We start from the raw sequence: 22985 nt of genomic DNA, 5'->3' as shown, positions 1-22985 counted from the left end.
GACATAGTCAAGTCCCTAAAAAGGCAGTAGTAAAAATAATATTACACAAGAAGGGTCAAAAGAGACACAAAACAAGAGATAGATATAGAAAGTGAAGGAATACGAGATTCCAACAATATCTGAGGATAATCTCAAAGTGGCCAACAGCCCAGAAAAAAAATAGTGTGAGACAAGACAGTAACCAAAAAAAGCCAAAACGCCTGCTGGGTATGATATGCGTAGAACGATCATGACCTGACCCGACCCTGACCTGACCTGACCTGGATAGTATATACCAAAACCATCAAGCCGCCCCTCCGAATATTGTGCATCCGGACCATGCTTCGTTCAGGTAGTGCTGCAAAGACAGATGCTTTTTCCGACCCCGGGAAACCTTCACCTGGAAGAAACGAGGCGGGGACAAAATGGATAAAGGAAAAAGGAAGGCCAGAAAATAGAGAATAAGGGAATGAGAACAAGGTAGATGCAAATGCAGATGCAACGCTGCTAATCATGCGAGACAAAAAAGAAAAAGAGAAGATGATGGAATGGTGGATGGTGCTGTATGTATTACCAGCACATCTTTGAGAGGATAGATCAGATCACTCTGGCGCATGCACGCGCAGGTGAATTTCTTCCACGGGCATGCCCTCTTCCGAGGGGACGTGTTGGTAAGAGCGCATCTTGCGGCGCTTGAACAAGCGGTATACACCGGCGACTACGCCGACGACAGTGCAGGCGATTAGGATGAAGATGAGGAGACCTCCCACGCCACGGATCACTTCGTAAGCCTTGTAGACGGCTTTGGCAACTTCCTTGGCATCGGCGTAGGCAGAGGTTGAGTGGTCAGAACTCGAGCCAGAGCCTGTTGCGGTGTTATCACTGACCATGCCGGCCATGCCATCGGTACTGTCAGTGGCATCCGTGTTGTCGTTGGAAGAAGAGGTCGAAGTAGAGCCCTTGTTGACAGCCGTGATGATCGAAGGGTCATCTGGCGTGGGGCCCGTGGCAGAGCCCATAAAGCCAACGGCCTTCCAGTTCTTCGGGATCTCGCTTCGCATAACCCGCGAAGCACTCATGACATCGCCATTCTGGTCAATAGCTTCGGCGGTGATCCAGTCCATGTAGCCGTCAACGATATACATGGTCTCGAAATCGGTTTTATTAGCCTGGCCGATAAACACGGGGTCGGCGCGGTCGTATGCCTGTGCGAAGAACTTCCATCCGGCCACATCGGTGGCACCGTTCCAGCTGACGTGGATCAGCGTGGTAATGTCCTCGTCGCTGGTACCATACACCGAAGCCACAAGGTCAGGTAGGGTGGTCGGACGGCCGAGGAATTCGCCCTTGTAGGCGCGGTAGGTCGAGTAACGTTCGGACACGAAGCGGGCGGTCATTAGCAGATCACCGTTTGGCGCGTGTTCACTCTGGTACCCACGCTCGCTCCAGCCGATGAAAACGTTGTCGTTGGGAAGAACCTGAACGCTACCGCGGAGGCGGGTGAGACTGCTATCAGGGCGGTTGATGCGCTTGATAACGCGGGCAGTCATGGCAATGGTATCCATCTCGACGAACAGGGCAGCCGACATGTTCTCGTCGTTGCCACGCTCGTCAGAGGCATTATTCAGGAATGAAATAACATGGTGTGTGCCGTTGGACGAGACGAATTTCACATCGTGCTGCTTTGAGAAAGTAAAGTCCATGTCAAAGTCGCTCTCAAGACCACCGAGGCGCCACATAATATGGCCATCCTCGCCCGAGATACCGTAAATCGTGTTGGTGAAGCGGAGGGAGATGATGTAGTCGCCGGCTTCGTTCTTATCCACGGCATTGATGTGCACATAGTCCCAACCGGGAAAGCCGCCGGGCGCATCCCATGAATGAAACATGTTGGATTCATGCAGGGCAATCTTATCGAAGGAGTCCCATTGTACCAGCACCTCGCTTGTTTCCACGTCCAGTTCCACGAAGCCACCCGTTACCACCCAACTCTGCTCCGTCGGGCGTCCGAAATCCGCCATGTTGATCTCCTGACTGCGGTACGTGCACGCCAGGGCCGTCTTCCCGCCCGGTAGGACATTGAACTCGTGCATGTTGAAGTCGTGCAGGTCATTCAAGACGCCCACTTCCTTCTCCACTTTATAATTTTTATCCACGATCACACCGCTACCCTTGTCGGAGTTGTCGATTGCCCAGGACACGATAAATGAAAGGTGCGTCTCTTCGTCGATGTTGGTAACCGGCCTGAAGTCGAAGACATTACGATTGTCGTACAATGGGGCACCGGCCCAAATAAGCATCTGTTTCCCCACAAAAAAGTTTCCAAGTCAGATACTGGTCCAATCGCATGGATGAATATAGAACTGGAGGAGGAAAAAGATGAAAATCCAAAAGAAAAGCAACATACACCATCATTATCGTAGATATAGGGCCCAACCTGGTACTGCTGATACTTTTGTGTGGGGTTCTCTGGCGAAATCTGTCCGTAAGGTGCCACAAACCAGTAACCTGGAGCAGCTCTCGTGCGATCGTGATGAGTGACTTCCCATTTCAAGGCGCGGACCTCAGGGAGCTAGCAATAGAAAAACAAGATATTAGCACTGATCGGGCCCAGGTTTTTCGCAATTGGATCAATTCCCGGTTGCTTCGGAAGGGGAGCGACTCACAGTCACAAAGGACATTAAATCAGCATCATGGCGCTGTGCAACCGCAGTCTGCAGGAACAATAATGATAATGCGCCGGCAAACAGCATGGCGGGCTTTAAAGAGTGGCTAGGAAGGCAAGCTTCCCCGACGAGCAGAACGAAAGGAAGCAGAACGAGGCCGTCGAGCGCAAGAGGGAGGGAAAGAAGACAGAGCGCAACGCAGAGAAGAAAGAAAGAGGGGAGAAGAGAGCAAGATTGGAATTGAATAATCCCGAGTTCTGGGGCGCAAACTAGTCAGTATTAGTTCGTGAGCGAGACAGCGGAAGAGCGGGCGCCGACGGGCCTTGCCCTTTTCTCTCTCGGTCGTCGTCAGTCCAGAGTCCAGGGGAGGGCGTCGGGTCCAAACGAGTGGAGGCCCGCTCGGGTTGAGGAGGGCAAGGGAGCGACGAGGACTCCGCTCACCAGGAGAGGACTGGGAGGGACTGGGAGATGGGGGGACAGGTATCCAACGCTGTCAGGGGAGGAGCGAAAAGCAGGACGACAAGAGGGCTTGGCATTGTTTCGGACGGTGGAGCCCGCGAGGATGGGGGACGATGACTGGAGAAGAGCACCAAGAGGCGTCGCGTCTGAGAGCGTTCCTCTCTACTTCCGCCCTTACGGTCCTTTGTTCGTATTGAGCGTATCGTTAGCCCAGTCGGGGTTCCACAGCGTTTGGCGTGGTTGGGTTCTGCAGGAAGTATGGAGTATGGAGCGTGGAGCATGGAATATGGAAGCCGCTTGCATACGCCATACACGTCGGTCCTTCAAGAGAAGAGACATCCACGTTCAATCTGACTTGTTCGTCTGGTCACACGATAAACCCGATAGGCGTCCAGGTGGCTTTGCTGCACTGGGGATGATTCGGACTCGGTCTTGTTTTCCCCAAACGACCAGAACTCAATCGAACCAGCCCCATCCACGATTCCACACGAGGACGGGCCCCGTCAGCAGCTTGCGCAAAACCTCGTCAAGGGGAACCTGGAACTTCTTTAGTGTAAATTAGTACGTACGCCTTTCTTCAGTTGCAACCAACTGTATTTCGCACAACAAGAATTGCCGGTAGAGCCGGGCTCCGACGGGGAGAAAAGGCGCACGGACGCGCAGTGGGTGGCCAACGGCGGATGACGACTGGAGACGCCCCAGGTGATGGGCGGTCTTGGCATTTTGTCTGAATACATAATGAAAAAGACATTTTGACCATATACAGTACACTGGATCAATATGCTCCTGACATCTTCACTAGACTGTGTAAATGATGATGGTCGGGGAAAGGAAGTGCAATAAGCGCTACGAAACTTTCTCTTTCCACCTTCTCTGTACACTACGGAGGAGTATCTCAAACAGAGTTCATAGCACAAAAACTTGACTACTGTTTAGTTTCTGAAGATGCTTTCATTCTATTTCTAAAGTATTAACCTGGGCAATCTCCTGTAGGTTAAAATTATGAACTCGTATACATACGACAGATCATCACAGACGATCAATCTACAAAACACACCTCGACCCAGCAGCGATGGACATCGATCTGCATCCAGACTCCACTCCAATCCCGGCCGGCATTTGTGTACAGTAGTACATACGAAACAAGCTATGGAAACGGTTGGTAGGGCCCAAGAAGACCCGATTTTCTACATTTTGGGTCTTTTTCTAGCGTTCTTCATGAAGTTCGAATAATGGGTTGATCAGTGATCAGCTCAAGATCGTCATGCTATGTCTCCATAGTCATACAGAGTACAAGTACAGTACCTGAATACTCCTGGGTCCTAGATTTCTATGCACTTTCTCGCAAGATTGTCCAGCTTTGTAGATGGTTACAACCATTCAAAGCAAGAATTGGCTCCTCACATTGTGGACAGCTCTCTATATTGTAGTACGTACAACTTGAGGTTTTCGTCCTTGATACTCTATAGATGCTTAATTCAGTCCCACTAGACACGTCTTGCCGTCCGGGGGTGACGTGATCAAGCCTATCCACGATTAAGCCTGGCGCGGGTGCTCTATGGCATTGCTTAATTGGCCTGCAAGATTTGATAAGAAGAGGGAAACCACAATGCCCAGGAATCCTCACGATACTGCAGTCGCTACGAGATTGCCTTAAAACCTCGACACAGTACCAGCCATACTGTAATTAGCATCCTTTGACCAAGGTCGATGTTATTTACCATCTAAACCAAATTTGTTATTGTAAGCCTCAAACCCAGAATCAATCTACCCGTTATTCCCATCAACGCAATTCCCTACATAAGAAGATACGTTAATTCATTCAAAAAAATCCCATTCTGATTCAATTAACCTTCCCGCCCTTGAGCCATATTCGACGCGTACCCCTTCCACAATCGGCACGCCCATCTCCACCATCCAAACCACCGCCCACCCCTCTGCGACCGCACGCAAAACCAGCAAAGTCAACCCCATTTCCTTGATCCGCGCATCTTACGCGCCCACGATGTATGCATTCGATCCGAGAGTCTTCTCGTCATGCACGATGGCGTCAAAAGCCCAAAGCCCACGCAAGGAGTGCGGGAAAAGCTTTTAGCCCCCCTCGTGGTGTATAAAAGCCAGCGGCGGGCTGGCCCGCGTCCAGTGGGTAGCCGCGTACAGGAGACGTGGGTTCGCGAACGCGGCTGGGGGATGCGTAATCGGGTTAGGTGGGTGATCTGATCATGGTTAAAATAGGAAGTGCTGTAGAGGGTTAGTTGTGAGCGTTTGACATGTGTAGTAGGCTACGCTTCCTAGGTTATTCGGAATAGTAGAGGAGGAATGTTAGCGCTAAGTAGGACGGCGTGGTTAATCCGGTGTCGTTAAAGGTGTTGGATGGAGGTCGCTCACTGCGTATTGTGGGTAGACAGAACCAACGAGTCCTACAAGGTGTAGGTCTTTGTATAGGCGCTGGGACGTCTGACGGGCAGTGATATGCGGGGCAGGTACAGCCAGATTGCCAGACCATACGTCTGCCGGAGTCTCTTACTGAAGCTATCGAAGCTCAGAGTCATCCTGCGGGCATGGTGATGCGTGCAACCGAGTTGACCGGGATAACCAATGCGCCCGAATCGAAATGTCTCGGGGAATTTCGATGACTACAGGCGGTGCGTTGGCGAAACTTTTAAATGAGTTTTCCCTTGGACTGAGAGCTAGATTCTTGTTCTGCAAATTTCAAACTCGATGCATCCATCAAAAGGAGTCGATGCTGGACAGCACGAGACCAGCCGCTATGATGGCTTCAGCCACATCTGCAAGGATGGCGCCTCCATCTGGCAATCTCCGATGAGTCGTTGACAACGTCCCCTCTGTCGATGCGAGGAACGCGATCTAGGAAACTTCTGTTCCTGGAGCTGCCAAGTGAGAGCAGGCAATGCCCCGATCAGTCTGCGATTATTGCCCTCGTGACCACCTGCCGCTTTTGTGAGTGTGTTTGATGAGGCTCGTATCGCGACGGCAGTGAGTCAAACGGTCAACCAAACCGTCGAGAACTGTGATCAAGTTCTTCGAGGACGAAAATGATCAAGAGTTTGCATATTTCAGGTGCCACCACCAGTACCAGCCTCTTGGGACCTTCCTCTAGCCACAATAGGGTCTAGGGAATGAACCTGCAGCAGGGGAAAATGCGGGCTTACCCAAGAGTCAGTCATTGAGATGTGTTTCCAGACTCCCTGATGAGAGCTTGTCTCATGCCATGTGTGGAAGATTGTATGCACTGTGTGTTACATCGAGTATCCCTCCCACTAACAGTATCTACTGGTTCTAAAGGCTTTGACATCGATCTAGAGCGCAGGACAACGCAGATCAACGGCGCGAGCCTATCAAACCCACATTGCTGCCCTTATCAGAGGCCAATGCTCGGAGATGTCAATCATCTTTTGCAACTGATTCAAGTGTGTCCCCGCAGATCAGCCCCCGTGGGGCAGGATATGCCATACAGGCCCCAAGGAGGGGTGGTATCTTGCCTTGTCGGAACAACCCGATACGAGCAGGGCTGAGAACAAGGCCGGGTTAATTTCTAACTCTTTCTCCAGACTCGTGGGATCGCAAGTTGGTCGCCTTACGGCCAGATGTTGATGGCCTGGCATTCAGGGGATACACTGTTTTTACAGTGTGATGATGTGATGATGTGATCGCATCAATTTCGATGGTCAACGGGTGCAACTTGCCTTGAACGGATGAATGACCCTTGCTTCGTGGGTGTACTCCTTGTCCGTGGCGATCTGCTACTCGCTCCCTGATGGGCTTCACAAACTGGGGTGTATGTGGTGGCATTCTTCACGTTGTCAGGTTCCACCACGGTATCTCCTGCTATATACGTGGCTCTCGCTCGAGTACGAGTCTACTCTCTCACTCATCGACTCGATTGATCCGATCCGCATGATGACAGCGACACGATGAATCCTAGAGCCAGACGATGCACCGCAGGGTTTCAACGCCCCTCGCATGGATCCAATCCCACTCAATTACAGACCGAACCTCAAAAAAACGCAATGTTTGTGCACAGGTGATGTCATCCAACTTGAAGATGAGCATCATCGGGCAGCGACATTGGATCAGATTCGGATTGAGACTGTCGACATTTATACAGACTTGACAAGGGACATTCTCCCGAATAACCGTGACTGTGGCCATGACCATGCCGTGTCCTAAGGGGGGAGGGAGGACTTGACATGACACATTGCCATTGCAGGCGTTCATCGCGGGCTTGGCAATGGGTCAGACTTCACGGCAGAATAAGCGTGTGTCTCCGCCCGTTATGCGAGTCTATAATGCTGCGAGTCTACGACAGTTTCTCTTGTCTCTTGCCTGGCCGACATGTCCGAAACTCGTCCCGAGTGGTCCGTGGTTGCAATCGAATGCAACCGCTATCACATACACCCCGATCAGGGAAGTGGCCCGCGTGGCAGGGGAACCAGCGAAGGAAAAAAAAAAAAAAGGGAATAAACTAACTACAACAGTAGTAAGTGTACGGAGTACCAAGTGGCTAAACCAAGATCAACTATCCGTCAGGGGCGGCGCGATCGCCGAGAGGGCAATGTTTCAGTGTGTACTTTGGCTCTTGCTATTATGGGTGGTACACTATTATCATTTGATGGTATGATACTTTATGAGAGAGGGAGTATAAATGACCAGAGTACATCAATACACCAGTTCAACATTGAGCACGACGGTAGTGGTTAATATGGGAAATGGCCCTTCCACGAGGTTATGTAGTCGGGGACGGTTCCACACGAGTGTAACCGTCCCGACCAGTTGGGCCGACTACCACCGTTGCACTCAAGGGGGCCATCGAGCATGTACGGGGCATACCACAGACTGGAATGTCGCAAATTGGTTCAACACACGTACACAAACTACCTTTTTATGCAGGAAGAGAAGGGTTGATCAGTCATGTAATCATGTAACTATTATTGCGGGAAGAAGTACTCATTATTGAAAATAAGTCTATTGAATCAATGCTCATACTATGAACTAATTAAGGTACCGCGTTAAACTACTTTTTTTTCTGCCTGAGCCGCAATCAATAATGCGCCCCCCAATACGACAATAACCTTGGTCATGGAGTAATCTGATTACGCCCCAATACCACCTTAAACTCCCCCAACTGACCCTAAATGACCCCCAAACCACACCTTAGAGATTATCTGCAATACAATACCAATACCATACACCGCTTTCCCCCAGAGCATTGCGACACCGCAAGGGCTTCACAGTTGCACCCACCGTAACACTGGAGTGGCCAGGAATGGGCCAATGTTGATCCATGCTTCATCCTGCTCAACCATCTCTCTCTTTTCTTTGCTCTTGCTCCGGTGGGGTCTGCCTCTTTCTCACTCACACACTCTCTCTTGGGGACTTGACGGGGCTTGCCCAAAAAACCCAAAACCCTCTTTCTTACTACTACTACTGCTGCTACTACTACCTCTACTACACTCCCTCTCCGATCCACCTCCAACACTACCTCCGTGGGTAGAGTGTCACCTCACAAAACCTCGCCTATCTCTCTTATAACTCCCCCCGCCGAAACACTCTTCCCCTTTCAGTCGATTCGCGAATGCTTCTCCCCGCGAAGATAATCTCTGTTGTGCCCATGTCGCCGCTCTGAACAAACTCCCCTCCAATCCTATCCCTCGATCTATCCAACCTACAATTGATCATCCCTCGCCGCCCCTTCAACTCTCTCTCTCTCTTTTTTGGGGCTTCTCTCTCTTTTGGGGCTTCTCTCTCTTCTTCTTCTTCTTCTTCTTCTTCCTCCTCTCTCTATCTCTAACCACGACTTCGACCTCCCTCCTTCTTACACACCTTCTCCAACTCCGACCATGTCGGCCCCGCTCGTCAAGGTCTTGCACCGTCTGCAGGAGCTCTTCCATAACGTGGTATCCGCCCTCGAAGCTATGATTCTCTTCCCCTCGCTGTTCCGCGGCCTCTCGCGCCGAAAGCGCAAGCCCTTCCTGGGTGCCCACTGGCGCCGTCGCACCCTGGACGACTTCGCCGATGAGGTCGACACCCTCTTCACCACCCCGCTGTCCACGCCCAAGATGATCGAAATGTCCGAGAAGATCCGCGTGCAGTTCCGCCATTGCTTGCAGAACAGCCCTGTTTGCATGCTGCCTTCGTACAACCACGCATTGCCCACGGGCTCCGAGACGGGTACATTCCTGGCGCTGGATGTGGGAGGTTCGACGTTCCGGGTTGCGCTGATTGAGCTGCACGGACGGGATGCGGAGATGCGCATTGTGAAGGTCGCGTCGTCGTACATTGATAATACCGTCAAGTTGCTGGAGGGTACACAATTCTTCGACTGGATGGCTGGACATATTGATGAAATGTTGAAGAGTGTTGGCGCGGATTATGGCCGTGGTGAGGCTGTACTGCCAATGGGCTTGTCCTGGTCGTTCCCCATTGATCAAACCTCCATGGGCAGCGGATTGATGATTTCCATGGGCAAGGGTTTCCATTGCTCGAATGGCACCGTTGGGCAAGAGCTGGGCGATCTGCTGATCCAGTCTTGCCGAAAGCGTGATCTCAACGTTGCGATGGCGGCAATTGTCAACGATAGCTCCGCGGCTCTGCTGTCGCGTGCCTATGTGGACCCCAAGACCCGCATGTCCCTGATCCTGGGAACCGGCACCAACATGGCTATTCACTTCCCTGTGCACGAGATTGGACGGAGCAAGTTCGGTGTTCGTCCCGAGGGTTGGTTCGACTACGCCAAGCACGTCATTATCAACAGTGAAATGAGCATGTTCGGAGGCGGTGTTCTCCCCATGACCCGTTGGGACGACGTGCTGAACCGCACGCACTTGCGTCCAGACTACCAGCCTCTCGAGTACATGATTACTGGTCGGTATCTCGGAGAGATTGTGCGTCTGATCATCGTGGAAGCTGTCGAGACAGCCGGTCTTTTCGGCGGCGACCTCCCGCACTCCATGCGCGAGGCTTACTCTTTCGACACCAGCATTGTCGCTTTCATCGAAGAAGACACGTCCGGCTCGATGTCTGCCTCTGCGGCTTTGTTGCAGAAACAACATACCTTCCCCAACACCCCTGCCGTTGAGGACCTGCGCTTCGTCCGACGTGTCTGCCAGGTCGTCTCGCGCCGTGCCGCTGCCTACCTTGCAACCGCCATTCACAGCATGTGGTGCTTGAGTTATGAAGTCGAGTCCTCAACCTCCTCCGTGTCCGGCAACCCCATCAAGGAGTCTCCGGAGATTACTGTCGTTGAGAGCGACGAGTCTGCCAAGAACCTGTCCATTGCTTGCGACGGCACCGTCATTAACAAGTACCCTGGCTTCCGCGATACTTGCCAATCCTACCTGGACCAGCTATCTGAACAATCTCACCGCACCGCTGGATCTGTGATTCGCCTGGATCCCGCGCCAGAGAGCGCTATTCTCGGTGCTGCGGTGGCTGTGGCCGTCGCTGTGGCAGACAAGTCTGAGCAGCGGTCATAAATCTATGACGACAGAATGGATGCTTGATTGATGCATTAGTACCTCGCCACGCATAGACTTCGACTCTCTTCCTCTCTCCCTCCTTTCATACATCCCCATCATCCTCCTCTATCATTTTATTGTGACTTTCTTCCTTTCTCCATCAGTCATCGGCGCATGATCCACGAGTCCGTCTCTAAACAGCATCCGCTGTCCCAGCACCATTTCACTTCTTTTCAATGCATTTGCCAGGTGTTTTATTCTTTGCATGGGTACACAGATATGGTTTTCGCACGGGTTTTTTCAATTATTCTACATGTTTTCCCCCGTCATGTTTCTTCGGGCTTGGGCGGCGTCTGGTTTCCACTCCTGTGTGGTTGGTGCGGTTTGTTCAATTTCTAGGGTTCTAGTCTCATCATTTCTCTCTTTTTTCATTCCGTCTGTTCTTGTTCTATTTCTCTCGTCATAGGGGGCATTTTTCGGTTTTCTCATGGATAAGTGAAGTGAAGCTCTTTTTAAGATATGCATGTTCCTAGGGGTTTACAGGATGGGATTCTGGTAATTATTCTTATGATAGTGCCGATTTTCTTTATTCTTTTATTCTTCTATTATTGGTTCTTGGCTTGGGTCGTGGAGTCAAGGTGTATGATTGGTATACAAGCAAGCTGCGATAAGCAATGAAAAGCAGATATCATTCTCGGAATTTGCTACCATCAGCTCAACTTTGACAACTTGGCGAGCAACTAGTAAAGCATCATCTTCATGTCCTCCTCTTCAAGGGACAGACTCGAATATGCAGCCCCCATAAGTCCAGCTTGCCCTCCCGAGAAAATTCTGAGTTTCCAAACGGATGAAGCCCTCTCCCTCCACGCTGTCTTTGCCAGAGTACATAGATTCTGGATCTTCCTGGAAATGATCATACAGCCAGTATACCCATATAAGTCTCTCATACCCTCAGGCAATACAAGATTTATTTCGCGTTTCACGTAAAGGTAGTCGGCGCCGTCCTGAACTTTGTTGTAAATATCCATTTTCACTTTTATTTCCTCAAACGGATGATACTGAGGATAGAAATCTTTGAACCAATGGTGGATCGGACAAACATGACAGAGAACACCGTCTGACTCGGTTTCATCTTGCCACGCGATATGGAATAGGTTTTTATACCACTCTTGGGGGATATGCCATTCACCTGAGCTCATGGACATTATTGCTCGATTGGTTTTATGCAATCCATGAATGTGAGGTTGGCGCATGGGCAAAGTTCGATTATACCGGTACTTAGTATGCATGATTATGTTGGACTGTCTGTATTTGTATCGGTGCTTTGGGATGTAGGATGGAGTTTCCAACAATCTAGGCATAATCTCAAGTGCTCATTTTCAAGTCGCCGGAGTAATTTAATTTTTGGCCTTACGTTCACAGCCCCTTTTCAAAAGATGATTTTGGGTCTTTTTGTAAGGGTATAGTCACCTGATATGTCGATTGGTCGACATTCTCGTAGTCGCTCATCGTGGAGGATGGATTGGTATTGGGAGTAAAAGTGGCTGTTATAATAAAACAAGCTTTATCCTCTAGTGGGAGATAGGCCAGGTTTTGATCGATAATTTCTGGTGTAATGTGTAATATTGTTGTCTCGGGGAGTTTTAACATATCACTATGACTGCGAGGTGAATTGCTCTGGTTGATCGGAATATTGAAGATCTGATGGTCATCGATGGACATCAGTCTAGCGGGGTTTGCCATCTTTGTGTTTCACTAAGAGAAATCTGATCTTTGGAATAGAATCGAAAAGGAAAAGATAAGATGTAAAGTCGGGGTGTGCGATTATACTGCTTTATTATTGCCCTAAATGTAGTTGTAATGTCTTCCGATGGCTAAAACGGCAGTCCATTACACGCAGAGTGTCAACTAAGCCCAAAATACACTCCCATGGGTTTAGCACTGTAGCTGTATTACTATCTTCTAGTTAGATTACCCTCTAGAAACTAAAGAAACTGACTAACCAGACGTACATCAATCACTATTTGAAGGTCTTTCTGGATGTCTTTCTGGCTGTCTTTCTGGATGTCTTTCTAGCTGCCTTTCTCAATGTCTTATTAGATATCTTTCGAATTATCTTTCTAGATAGCTCTAATACCATTCAACTAAAGATTGCTAAGATGATTTTGAAATTTGTGGGGGTTATAACTTCACCCTACTCTAGAATATAGTAATACTATTACTACGCTAAACCAGAATAAGGGGTGTATCGTCGATTCAGCAATTCCCAAGCCTAATTGGCTATTAAAGCCCTTCTGGCCAGTAAAACATCGTCACGAGCGGGTTAGTTCGCCAAGTAATAGCGGTATTTGGGACTCGTATTCGTGCTGGACTCGGAAGTACCACGATGCAGACCCGAGAGATCGCTCAACGATCATAATGCATTTCAAGCAATCAACTGATTCCATTATTGAAGATTTTCGATATTAGCCAGTACATCAAGCCTTTATCCTCTCGGTTCTCATACTCCGCGTGACTTGTTTCGACGTAGGCGCCTATTGTGGCGCCAAAAATGCAAATTTCAGCCGCGTGGGCACGGTAAGCGCCACCGCGATTATTATTTGGCTGCCTGCAGTCATCATCATTGATAATCATCATTGACTTACTACCCAACTTCAGCCTTCATCACGTTCGGGTTATGCTCCGTCATCAATCTTCCAGTTCTCCGCGGTCTTATCCAGTATAGCAAGCGAGGATGGATTTTGAGATTTGGCTTCCTGAGGTATCTCAGGATTCGGGACAATCGCTTGATGTCCCTATGAGTCAATTACCTCTTCAACATCTTTACGAGCCCATGTTACAAAGTGGATCATCCTATTCCGAGATAGCATTTGGAACCCCAACGGAAACAAGACCTGCTAGGACAAAAAGGCGACCGCACACAAAGTCCCGCCAAGGTTGTCTGAACTGCAAGGCCAGAAAAGTCAAGGTTGCACCATGGCCCTACCGGCAATTTTTATCCAGGTTATGGTAGCTAAATTATGTCTAGTGTCAAGAAACACAGCCTGACCCGTGCTGTAACTGCGTGGGCCGGAATATGGTGTGTGTTTATCCATCTAAAGACCAGCTCTTACGCCGTCGTCGACCCATCTCAAGTGAAGAGCCCCGCGGACGACAGGAACAGGGCGATGAAACTGTATCTAGCATTCCTACTGCATCACCACTGACAGGATGGAAGAATCCTTCATACCATCCTCCGGGTGCCTTTTCCACGGACGACCTGCGATTCTTACATCACTTCTTGATCACCGCATACCCGCATCTCCCTTTTGGGAGTGAAGACCTATGGCAGACGTCTCTGCCAGCATATGCGCACGAGGTAGACATCCCCTTTCCTTGTTTGAGCTTATTTCTTGAAATGAAAAACGTGTGTATGCTGACAAACTGCGGACAGTGTCCACATCTGATGCACTCGATTCTCTGCCTAGGAGCTTCTCACCTGTCCCGAATCACACCAAATGGCGCTATATATACACCTATGGCCATAGCACATAGAGGCAGGGCGCTTAAAGCATTAGGTGAAGCACTCGCAAAAAGCGACCAGTGCACCAGAGCCGAGCTAGATTTGATGTTAGCCACTACTTACGCGCTTACATTCCAATCTAACTACATGGAAGACGGACTGGTCGATTTCGTTGTCATGGTTCGAGGCTGCGCGATTATCACCATGCGTATCCTGAATATGTACAAAGGGAGCGAGATGTTCGACTCCCTTACGGTGGAAGCTATCTATACCCGTGTCCTCCCACTTCTCCCACTGACTACATGCTGCGATGGAGATATGCTGGAATTTTGTATCTTGACACTCGAAAGTATCCAACCACTGCTGAAGTCTAGCAGCCATAGGATCACCTACCAGGCTATCCTGAACATATATACGGGATTGCAGCAGTCCGCTCGAGCAGGATTTATCGCTTTGAGCGAGTTCTATAATGGCTGGGAAAGAATGGGGAATCAGGAATTCATGGAGTTTGTGGATCCCACAAATCACGTCTCGCAACTGCTACTCCTTCATTTCGTTGCGATAACGGTCATGATGTGGCCCATTTTTTGTATACTGCGGCCGTCGATGCTGAAGGCACCGATGGCTAACCTTACTCCTTGTCAATGGGGTGTCGCCATTTACCAAAATTTGCCTTTGGAGATGCGTGAGTTGGTGGAGTGGCAGGCAACTTATATTGCCTCGGGTGGAGCCATAAGTAATGCAATTGGGAACTGAGGTATCGTCCGTGAACAGGAATAAATTTTCCTGGATTGGGAAAGGAAATTGTCATTGGGATGTCTATGTGATATGGCCAAGGAAAAATTGGATCAAATATAAATAGGGAGCACGATGGTGAGATAGACAGTTGCATAACGTCCACCAAACCGGACAAAGACAAACATAGAGACAGGGAGAGAAAGAATAAAGTGATGAACTGATGCCCTCAGAAGCTTCCAAAAGGCCGCCCATGGCTCAGGCCCATCTAATGCAACGCAATTGGCTCGCTATCTACCTCGGAAGAGATTGTCTCCCTCTTTGCACGAAGACCCGAGGGAATCCACCGAGCAGGATGATACCATCCCAAAGTCACCATGGCAATAAACATTGGAGCTGCTTCGAGGACATACAGCGGCCATTCGTGGGTCCAAGTATAAGTGTTCATGCCCATGGAAAATTCAATGACTCGATAAATCAGACGGACCTAAGGACGAGTAAGTCAACTTCCAGGTCAACGTAGTATCGCCTGTGGAAAAAAACTGACCATGATAAAGAATCCCGCGACATAAATCCCGTTCAAGACCAATCTCACCCCACGTTCCATACTGCTACCTTGTGAAGACGGTTTCGACCTCATATCAAACCAAATGACGATAAGAAGGAAGAGCGCAAAAGTCACCAGCTGCAAAACCAGCCCACCAATAAGAACACCAACACCGATATTCTTCTGAGTTCCCTCCCAGTTATTTGAAGACGCAATTCCACTCCCCGATGCCTGCGTGAGGAAGCTTAGAATATCCGACGTAACGAATATCCGGGGGATCCAGGCTGGGGAGACCTTTCCGAACAACAATAACGGTTCCTTCTCCGTAGATTGGATCAATCGACCAATCAAGATATAAAGGCTAGCACAGACAAGCACGGGGGCAATAACAATTAGTGTCGATGAAATCGCATATAATCCGATGTTATCTGGTTTCTTGACGCTGGCGGCTCGGAGGGCGTATGCTCCTACTTCAATTGCGGCACCGATCATGACGGGAATGAAGTATCCTGCTCGGCTGGATTTTCCGGTCCAGGGAGCGACCACGGACAGGTGGAAGTGGTAAATAAATGGGAAGATATAAAGGATGGTGAATATGATGGACGCCGTCAGAGACGGGTCATAGAAGTATATAGATGAGCCCATATTTCGAAGAGAAAGAAACACTAGGTTTTCGGTGAAGGCGAGGTGTGTGTAAACGCGCTTGCTCGAAGTGAATAGATAATAAGATATTTTTTGAAAACATTCCAGCTCCAATGCATCGAAGCTTTATATCTTTTGTCTTCATCGCCAGTATACCTGCTCAAATGCATCACCAAGAACGCCAGCAATAAGTGGATGCCAGTGAACCAATAAGCATCTCCAGTCAGCCTCGTATTCGCACCTCGCATTTCCCTTCACCCTTCCAAAATAGGTAAACCTCTCTCATGGTCCAAATATTCTGCTGCCTATAATATTATCGATAATCCAATGATTCTGTTACAACCTAGATAGTTGTGCAGTCATTTTTCGCAAATACTTCCACTCCGTTGGCAACTTCACTGATTTACCTAGTTGTTGGAATCATTCTCCCCCAGCACTCCACAATGAATATCTTCGTCCAATCACATTGAAGAAAGGTCAATGTCCTAGGCCCGACTTGGAAACTCATTTTCACTGGGCAGAAACACCAGCAGAATCTCGAAAGTGGCCAAGTCCAACTATGTACCACGGCCTTACTTTCTGCCTTGCTGCCTCAAAACTCAGGCACAATATTGATTCTGGGCTTCCTACCACCCGGTTCACATAGGCTATTTTGCATCTTTACACTACGACTAATTTAATGCTCTCTCAAAAGCCATTTGGGTGTCGATCTTCTTCCTGTGCAAATTCAGAAGCAATTAGGGTCTTTTCTTGAATTATTCCTAATCGAAAGTCTCGTAGTGAGAGATCCACACTATGAGAGGATCTATAGCAAGTTGGAGAGTTAGCCTGACGAGATGAGCTAATTTCTGCGAAAATTTCAAACTATTTTAGCTTGTCTACGCAGAATGTGTCAATAGGTGGGCGAGGGTAAACTTTTTCTTACAGCGTTATAGTCTGCTGCAAAAAAGCTGTACACTGTATTAAGCTAAAGTAGAGCAGAGCGGACGGGAAGCCTGCTCTCCATAAACTACGGTTGTATGGTCTAAAAACCTCAGAAATCTGACTGAAGATTTGTTCTTCAATTGAAAAAAGACACACCATATCAATTTTCCAAATTGATCATGCCTAAACTTACATACAAGAATACCGACAATTGAACATCCTGGGTATAGAGAACAGCAAGTCTTCAAATGGTCCAACTGGATATGTGTAACTTGCTTTCTCGAAGGGTCATTCTAGGTTACATGACATACGCAAGTCAACACCGAACATCAGCTTGTGTAGCGACTCGCCGGTAACTGCGTTCGACCGCTGTAGTCCAGTCATAATCCTTCCAAGATTTGTTTCCAGGCGTCGACCGATGCGCTTTTTCGACATGCAGGTATACATGACGACCGTATCGAACCCTTTCTTCGTCCGAGGTAGGCCAGTCACGAAGTCGATCATCAGGGTTTGGAAAGGAATGTTGGGCGATGATCGGCTGAAGAGGATCATAGGAATTACGGCGGAGCACAGCGTTCTTCTTGTATTCATCACATTGGTCGATGTACGCGCGAAGATGCGGAAGACGGCTCAGGAATTATCTCTCTGTTGCCTTTCATCATTTAGCTACGGACTAACAAGATCTTCGACACTAGTAGATTATGACTGTTATTGACGCGGACTTTCCACTTACAAAGTGTGTCCCTGTGCCAGTGGCTAGAATCGGTTCTCGTCACATGTTCACTGAATCACTTCGTTTGTCACTTTCGACGTTTTCTCCTGGCGAGAATAATCTCTCTTGTGTCCATGTCGAGGCGCATCTTGCGGAGAACTTTAAGGACAAGCTCTTGACAACATCGGACATGAAGGTTTCTGTCTTAGCTTTGAGGCGCAGACAGTACTCATCGTATCACAGGTATAGTATGGCGCTTCTCTAATGCTTTGCTCACTAACCCCCTCTCATCTATATCTTAAACCATTGTGACAGGCCTTGGAGACCTTTCGGAGATGGGGAGTAGTTTCATGCGGATTATGGGGCTGGGCCGAATGCTAAGCGTTGCCAAACACCATCCAGTATAGATGCCCCTGGCTGTGGGGTTTCAATAGCTCATACTGTATTATGCGACGTACCAATTTTCTAAGGGCTTAGAGTCTAAGGGGAATCCGTATTGACTCCTTTCATCGCGCCCGACAATAGGTTTAATGAACGGCCAGGGAAAGGGAAATCTCGACACCGAAGATGAAGGCGATCGGCGATAATGCCAGACCCTGACAAGATCTAGTCAGTATTTCAGGGTTCAAGATTAATATTAGAACAAGCTGCGACAAGCAACAAACCAAGGTCGCCAAGACATCTTGAATGTAACTGAACAAGGCCGCAAATGACCCTAAAGAACAATACGAAAAGCCACACCACAACGAAGAATCCCAAACAACCTATGACGCCTACCTAAGATAGACTAGCTCGCAGATTATCACCAAATCCGACTTCAAACAAGCATAGACCACTTTAAATCCCCGAGATCAACCTTTATTCCTTGCCCCCAGGGTCACATACAGCAGTCTACAGTATACGATGATCGGCAACGCTAAACGAGGCTTATTCTTCCCTGCAGGTTCTATTTTTAGGAGCCACCCGTATCAATCCCCGTACCTGAATGGGTGCGTCCTCGTGGGCCCCGGGAACACGAACCATACGAGCGATCAGCGATCAGCTTAGCACAAGCACATTTAAAGTTGGCTCGACGATCAAGAGAAATCGTTAGAACTTGCAGAATGCAGATCGTGTGGTGTGGGGTCCGTTTTGGTGTTGCTATAATTGACCCACAATACGAATTTTGGCCCCATGGGATGATAAGTAGGGTATACGAGGAATGGTGATCGGCTTCATGATGCCCTGTTTGGGGCGTGCTGGGATACGAAGTAGGGTGGTATTCTGCGAGAAGACTGGTTGTTTTCACGAGATATACTGTTTCTTTCTAGGAGGCAAGTTGGATAGAATCGAAAATAGAGCAAGAAGAATAGGTATAAAAGAAACTTGATTTCCGTCGAAGTTCAGATCATCAGCTCAACAACAATCTCAATCATCAAGACAGTCTAAAGACAAAGACTAACATCTTCTTCTCAACCTTTCTCTTCCTTTCTCTTCTACTTATACAAATCCAACAATCAACATGCACTTCTCTCTCCTCGCCCTCTCCGCAGCCATCGCCCTGCCCTTGGCCAGCGCCTACCCCGTCAACGCCGACGATCTCCACTGCCGCTCCGGTCCTGGCACCAACTACGGCATCGTCAAGTCCTACAAGCGCGGAACCGACCTCAGCATCACCTGCCAGGCTGCCGGCACCAACGTCAGCGGCGATGAGCTCTGGGACAAGACCTCCGACGGCTGCTACGTGAGCGACTACTACGTCAAAACCGGCTCCAGCGGCTATGTCACCAAGCACTGTGACGGCGGCAGCACCGGCGGAGGCAGCGGTGGCTCCGGCTCTGGCGCATCCATCGTGAACGCCGCCGAGAAGGAGAAGGGTCTGCCCTACGTCTGGGGTGGAGGTGGCTGCGATGGACCTTCCGGCGGTGGTTTCGACTGCTCCGGTCTGACCCAGTTCTCCCTCTGCAAGGCGCTCAACAAGAAGATTCCCCGTACTGCGCAGACACAGTACGATGCTACCAGCCAGGGCAAGCGTATTCCCCGTGCTGAGGCTAAGGAGGGTGATCTGATCTTCTGGGGTGAGAATGGTAATTGCAAGTCGGGTGTTTCCCACGTTGGTATCTTCATTCGTGATGGCTGGATGATCAATGCTGCGCACACTGGTACTCCTGTTCGCGAGCAGGCTATCTGGACTTCATATGGTGGCGAGAGCATTTGCCCTTACGCTATGAGGTATGATAACACCGATTTTTTGGACGAGGGATGATTGGCTAACTGAAACTTGCAGATTCTGGTAATCCGATTTTGAGCGGTAGAGGTGTTGGATAGAGAGAAATATTCTGTACTGTTTCATTCATGTTTTTGTATTCATCAATTTGTGAAGTTGACTATTGGAAGTCCGTGGTATTGAGCGCCGAAATAGAATCGTTAGCTGGTTTTCGTCATCTGTCAAATCATCGAGCCATTTCAATCTTTCACAATCGGGTATCAAGTAGAAGAAAAAGTAATCTGTCGAGAATCGTCATTCCTTGCAAAGATCCTCCAGTAATCCGAGCATGCGTCGCTGTAGATCGGCAAGATCAGAGTTGTTCAGTCTGGATGGTCTTGCATCCGCGGCTCCGTCCATATTGTAATTTTGGGGCACATTCTCTGATATGTCTGAGTCAATCAGGTTTTTGTGAAGCACAAAGAAGGGGATCTTCATCCCGCGAAGCTCTGCCATGAGCGCATCAGCCATTTGTGCAGAAGCCTTGTATACTTTCATGTCGTAGTCTTCCAGCTCGACTCGTTCTGCATTTTCATCCTGGGTACAGTCAGTAGTTGAAAAAAAGGCCCATGCCATCAAGAGTTAGGTCATAGCATACAGAGGTCGCTGTCGAGTCAATAGGTGCGCCGATAGAGCGTCTAACCAGGCGACGTTAGTTTCCACCCAATGCCAAATGATCATGATATAAGTGATTCATAGAGTTGATGCGCAGTTCCACTGGGCAATACTTACAATACAGCGTCAAGCTCTTTCTTCTTATCTCCGCGCGCTTGCTGTCTCTCCAGAAGGGCCTCACGACCCTTCCACCACTGTCGCTCGTGGTTATGCTGGCTTCGAATCAGCCCGCGAATACGAAGCTGGGTCTCCTCATTCTGGCCGACAGTGCGCATTACATATCGAAGCGCTGCAGGCCAGGTGGTGATGGTTGATGGATCGACACCTGAGGTAGTTGACGTTGACGGTTTTCTCCCTGGTGTATTGGAAGTCGACGCTCGTGGTGTATAGGCTTGCTCCCGGCGAGCCTGACGAGGGTCTGGAGTGCCCGACTGACTTGAAGATGCACTTCGGGATGTAATTCCTGGTGCAGTCAAGCTGGATAGTGTGTAGAGGACCGAATTCAGGTCCGAGGCATTGTAAGGGTTCTCTGCCATCCTGGGCAGGCGATAATGAAGTGGTCAAAGATGAAGAGAGAGGAAGAAAGAATTAAAAGAGAACCATATAGTGAGAGAAATTTGATCCTCGGACAACCAGACCGGATGCCTGTTGGGTTCACAAGGCAGGATAGCGGATGTCTCTATGTATCGATAAGCCGCGTGAAGCTGTTGGAATTGAATGTCTTGGCGCCATTCTCCGGCCGCTGAAAATTTACCTAACCTTCCCACCCTCAAACCCTCCAGTGCATCCACGCCGCCACCAACAACACCCCCTACGCTCTCAATCGAGGGGTTCTCTCACTAGTCACATACTCTCTGATCGATTTCACCGCCAATATCATCGCCGCCGACCCCATTCACACCCGCACAATGTCCCGATCCGCGGCGGACGCAACGCGGTTTACGGCCACGGGGCCCTACGCCAGCTCCAAGCCCAACGGCGCACCCTACGAGCTGCCCAGCTTCATGCAATCGAAGGACAACGCGAAGCAGGCTAAGCCGACTGCACCACAGACTGGTCCCGATGGCCAGCCCGAGACGCCGAAGCAGAAGGTTGAGCGCCTGCGGGCGCAGGCACGGGCTGCCCGGATGGCTCAGCAGAGCTCGGGTGTGGATCGGTGGATTGAGTCCGGGCGGAGGTTTGCGAATCGCGCACACAAGGGCATGGTTTATTCGTTGATTGTTGCGTCGGGTACGTATCGTCCATCTTGAATTGGGATGTTCGGGTGATCATACGGTTTTCTCCGGGATGGGAAGGGGTTGAGTTCATGATGGATATGGATTCCCCCGACCTGTGATTGATGATGGTTGCAATATTTAGAGCGATTGCATGACTGACTCGCTTCCTCGTTTCTAGGTGTCTGCGGTGTCCTCACAGTCTACTCTATGGTCTCGCTGACCCTTTACAACCGCCGTCAACGCACGCTCTGGATCGAGAAGGAGATGGAGAACTTGAAGCAAGCACGCCTCGCCAAGGCCAGCGGCGCCGCCACCACCGAGCAACTAGAGCTCATCGAGAAGGAAGATATCGCGGAGATTGTCAAGCGCAAGCGCGCCGAGGAGAAGGCACAGCGGCCATGGGCCAAGGCCAAGCGATTCCTGTTCGACAAGATGAATGCCGAGGACGCCGGTGCTTCCGCTGCAGCTGCTTCGACGGCCGCTGTGGCTACCGAGACTGCCCAGCCTAGCGTGGTCGAGGCTGTCCAGGCCCAGCAGGCCTTTGACGCGGCGAAGGCGAAGACCGGCGCACCGGTACCTGGGCAGTTGGACGTACTTGCGGAGAATGCAGAGCAGGCAGCGAAGAAGACCACACGCAGCTGGACAAGTTGGTTGACTGGTCGGTAGAGAATTTGATCGTTGTTATTGACTTGGGGAATCAATCCAAACAAAAATCCAAATCACTCGGACCTGGGACAAGAAAGGTCGTCTCCACTCTCCTCCCCATCTCGACCCTCGCTCATTATCTCCCGCTCGGGTACGTCCCCCTTCTTCTGGGTGTTACCACCAGACTCCAGCTCCAGTCCCAGTCCAACCAGTGCTATATGAAGTGTTTTATCTTGCATGGCGTGTGGCGAGGTGCCTCTCTTCCTCGCAGCATGCATTCATCGTGACAGGGGGTTTTCGGCGTTGCATTGTGTTCTTTTTTCTCGTCCTCTTTTTTCGAACTCCGATCCAGGACTGTGTTTCTAAACTGCTTGGGGATGTTTTAGGTTGAGGTCAGTCTGTTTGTCAGAGAAGATAGACAAGATAGGATGGCCGTGTATATTGTGTACAGTACATAGAAAATCTGCTCCTTTCTCCACCCACTGATCATTTGTCCCGTTAGCATGCTACATAGTAGCCTAGTACTACCCAGGTCACTAGCCTAGTACTTTAGCCTGTAGTCAGCGTTTTAGCTGTCGATCTTCTACTTACACCTACCTAGTTAGGATCTTGTCGAGTA

General features: G+C 49.6%; 9 protein-coding genes across 9 annotated transcripts; 4 read left to right on the top strand and 5 right to left on the bottom strand.

Annotated features, from left to right (window-relative positions):
* Positions 1-581: 581 nt before the first annotated feature.
* On the bottom strand, positions 582-2732 carry N7473_010843 (uncharacterized protein; the record flags this gene model as incomplete). Its single annotated transcript, XM_057156782.1, has 3 exons — positions 582-2279; positions 2387-2551; positions 2646-2732. 3 exons carry the CDS (start codon positions 2730-2732, stop codon positions 582-584), a joined length of 1950 nt encoding a protein of 649 aa, XP_057005437.1.
* An 828-nt stretch (positions 2733-3560) lies between these two features.
* Positions 3561-3826, bottom strand: N7473_010842 (uncharacterized protein; the record flags this gene model as incomplete). The annotated part of the gene is made up of 2 exons (XM_057156781.1): positions 3561-3641; positions 3674-3826. 2 exons carry the CDS (start codon positions 3824-3826, stop codon positions 3561-3563), a joined length of 234 nt encoding a protein of 77 aa, XP_057005436.1.
* Positions 3827-8965: 5139 nt separating this feature from the next.
* On the top strand, positions 8966-10600 carry N7473_010841 (putative hexokinase; the record flags this gene model as incomplete). Its single annotated transcript, XM_057156780.1, has 1 exon — positions 8966-10600. The coding sequence occupies one exon, from the start codon at positions 8966-8968 to the stop codon at positions 10598-10600; it is 1635 nt and encodes a 544-aa protein (XP_057005435.1).
* Positions 10601-13226: 2626 nt separating this feature from the next.
* N7473_010840 (Zn(II)2Cys6 transcription factor domain-containing protein) lies at positions 13227-14840 on the top strand (the record flags this gene model as incomplete). Its single annotated transcript, XM_057156779.1, has 2 exons — positions 13227-13550; positions 13611-14840. Exons 1-2 carry the CDS (start codon positions 13317-13319, stop codon positions 14838-14840), a joined length of 1464 nt encoding a protein of 487 aa, XP_057005434.1. The 5' UTR covers positions 13227-13316.
* Positions 14841-15087: 247 nt separating this feature from the next.
* N7473_010839 (RTA1 domain-containing protein) lies at positions 15088-16011 on the bottom strand (the record flags this gene model as incomplete). The annotated part of the gene is made up of 2 exons (XM_057156778.1): positions 15088-15306; positions 15367-16011. 2 exons carry the CDS (start codon positions 16009-16011, stop codon positions 15088-15090), a joined length of 864 nt encoding a protein of 287 aa, XP_057005433.1.
* A 1081-nt stretch (positions 16012-17092) lies between these two features.
* Positions 17093-17436, bottom strand: N7473_010838 (uncharacterized protein; the record flags this gene model as incomplete). The annotated part of the gene is made up of 2 exons (XM_057156777.1): positions 17093-17115; positions 17244-17436. The coding sequence occupies 2 exons, from the start codon at positions 17434-17436 to the stop codon at positions 17093-17095; spliced, it is 216 nt and encodes a 71-aa protein (XP_057005432.1).
* A 1709-nt stretch (positions 17437-19145) lies between these two features.
* On the top strand, positions 19146-19920 carry N7473_010837 (C40 family peptidase; the record flags this gene model as incomplete). Its single annotated transcript, XM_057156776.1, has 2 exons — positions 19146-19855; positions 19911-19920. The coding sequence occupies 2 exons, from the start codon at positions 19146-19148 to the stop codon at positions 19918-19920; spliced, it is 720 nt and encodes a 239-aa protein (XP_057005431.1).
* A 224-nt stretch (positions 19921-20144) lies between these two features.
* Positions 20145-21040, bottom strand: N7473_010836 (DUF2458 domain-containing protein; the record flags this gene model as incomplete). Its single annotated transcript, XM_057156775.1, has 3 exons — positions 20145-20426; positions 20488-20527; positions 20622-21040. The coding sequence occupies 3 exons, from the start codon at positions 21038-21040 to the stop codon at positions 20145-20147; spliced, it is 741 nt and encodes a 246-aa protein (XP_057005430.1).
* A 228-nt stretch (positions 21041-21268) lies between these two features.
* On the top strand, positions 21269-22847 carry N7473_010835 (cytochrome c oxidase assembly protein COX14; the record flags this gene model as incomplete). The annotated part of the gene is made up of 2 exons (XM_057156774.1): positions 21269-21734; positions 21900-22847. Coding segments are annotated over 2 exons (954 nt in total), but the record flags the coding sequence as incomplete, so codon positions are not given.
* Between the last annotated feature and the right edge of the window lie 138 nt (positions 22848-22985).

Source organism: Penicillium subrubescens (genome assembly GCF_028828155.1).
Source record: "Penicillium subrubescens strain IBT 31985 chromosome Unknown utg000007l_segment0_segment0, whole genome shotgun sequence".
Classification (NCBI taxonomy): Eukaryota; Fungi; Ascomycota; class Eurotiomycetes; order Eurotiales; family Aspergillaceae; genus Penicillium; species Penicillium subrubescens.
The sequence above is the reverse complement of the archived record's forward strand: the minus strand, read 5'-3'. Positions and strand labels throughout refer to the sequence as shown.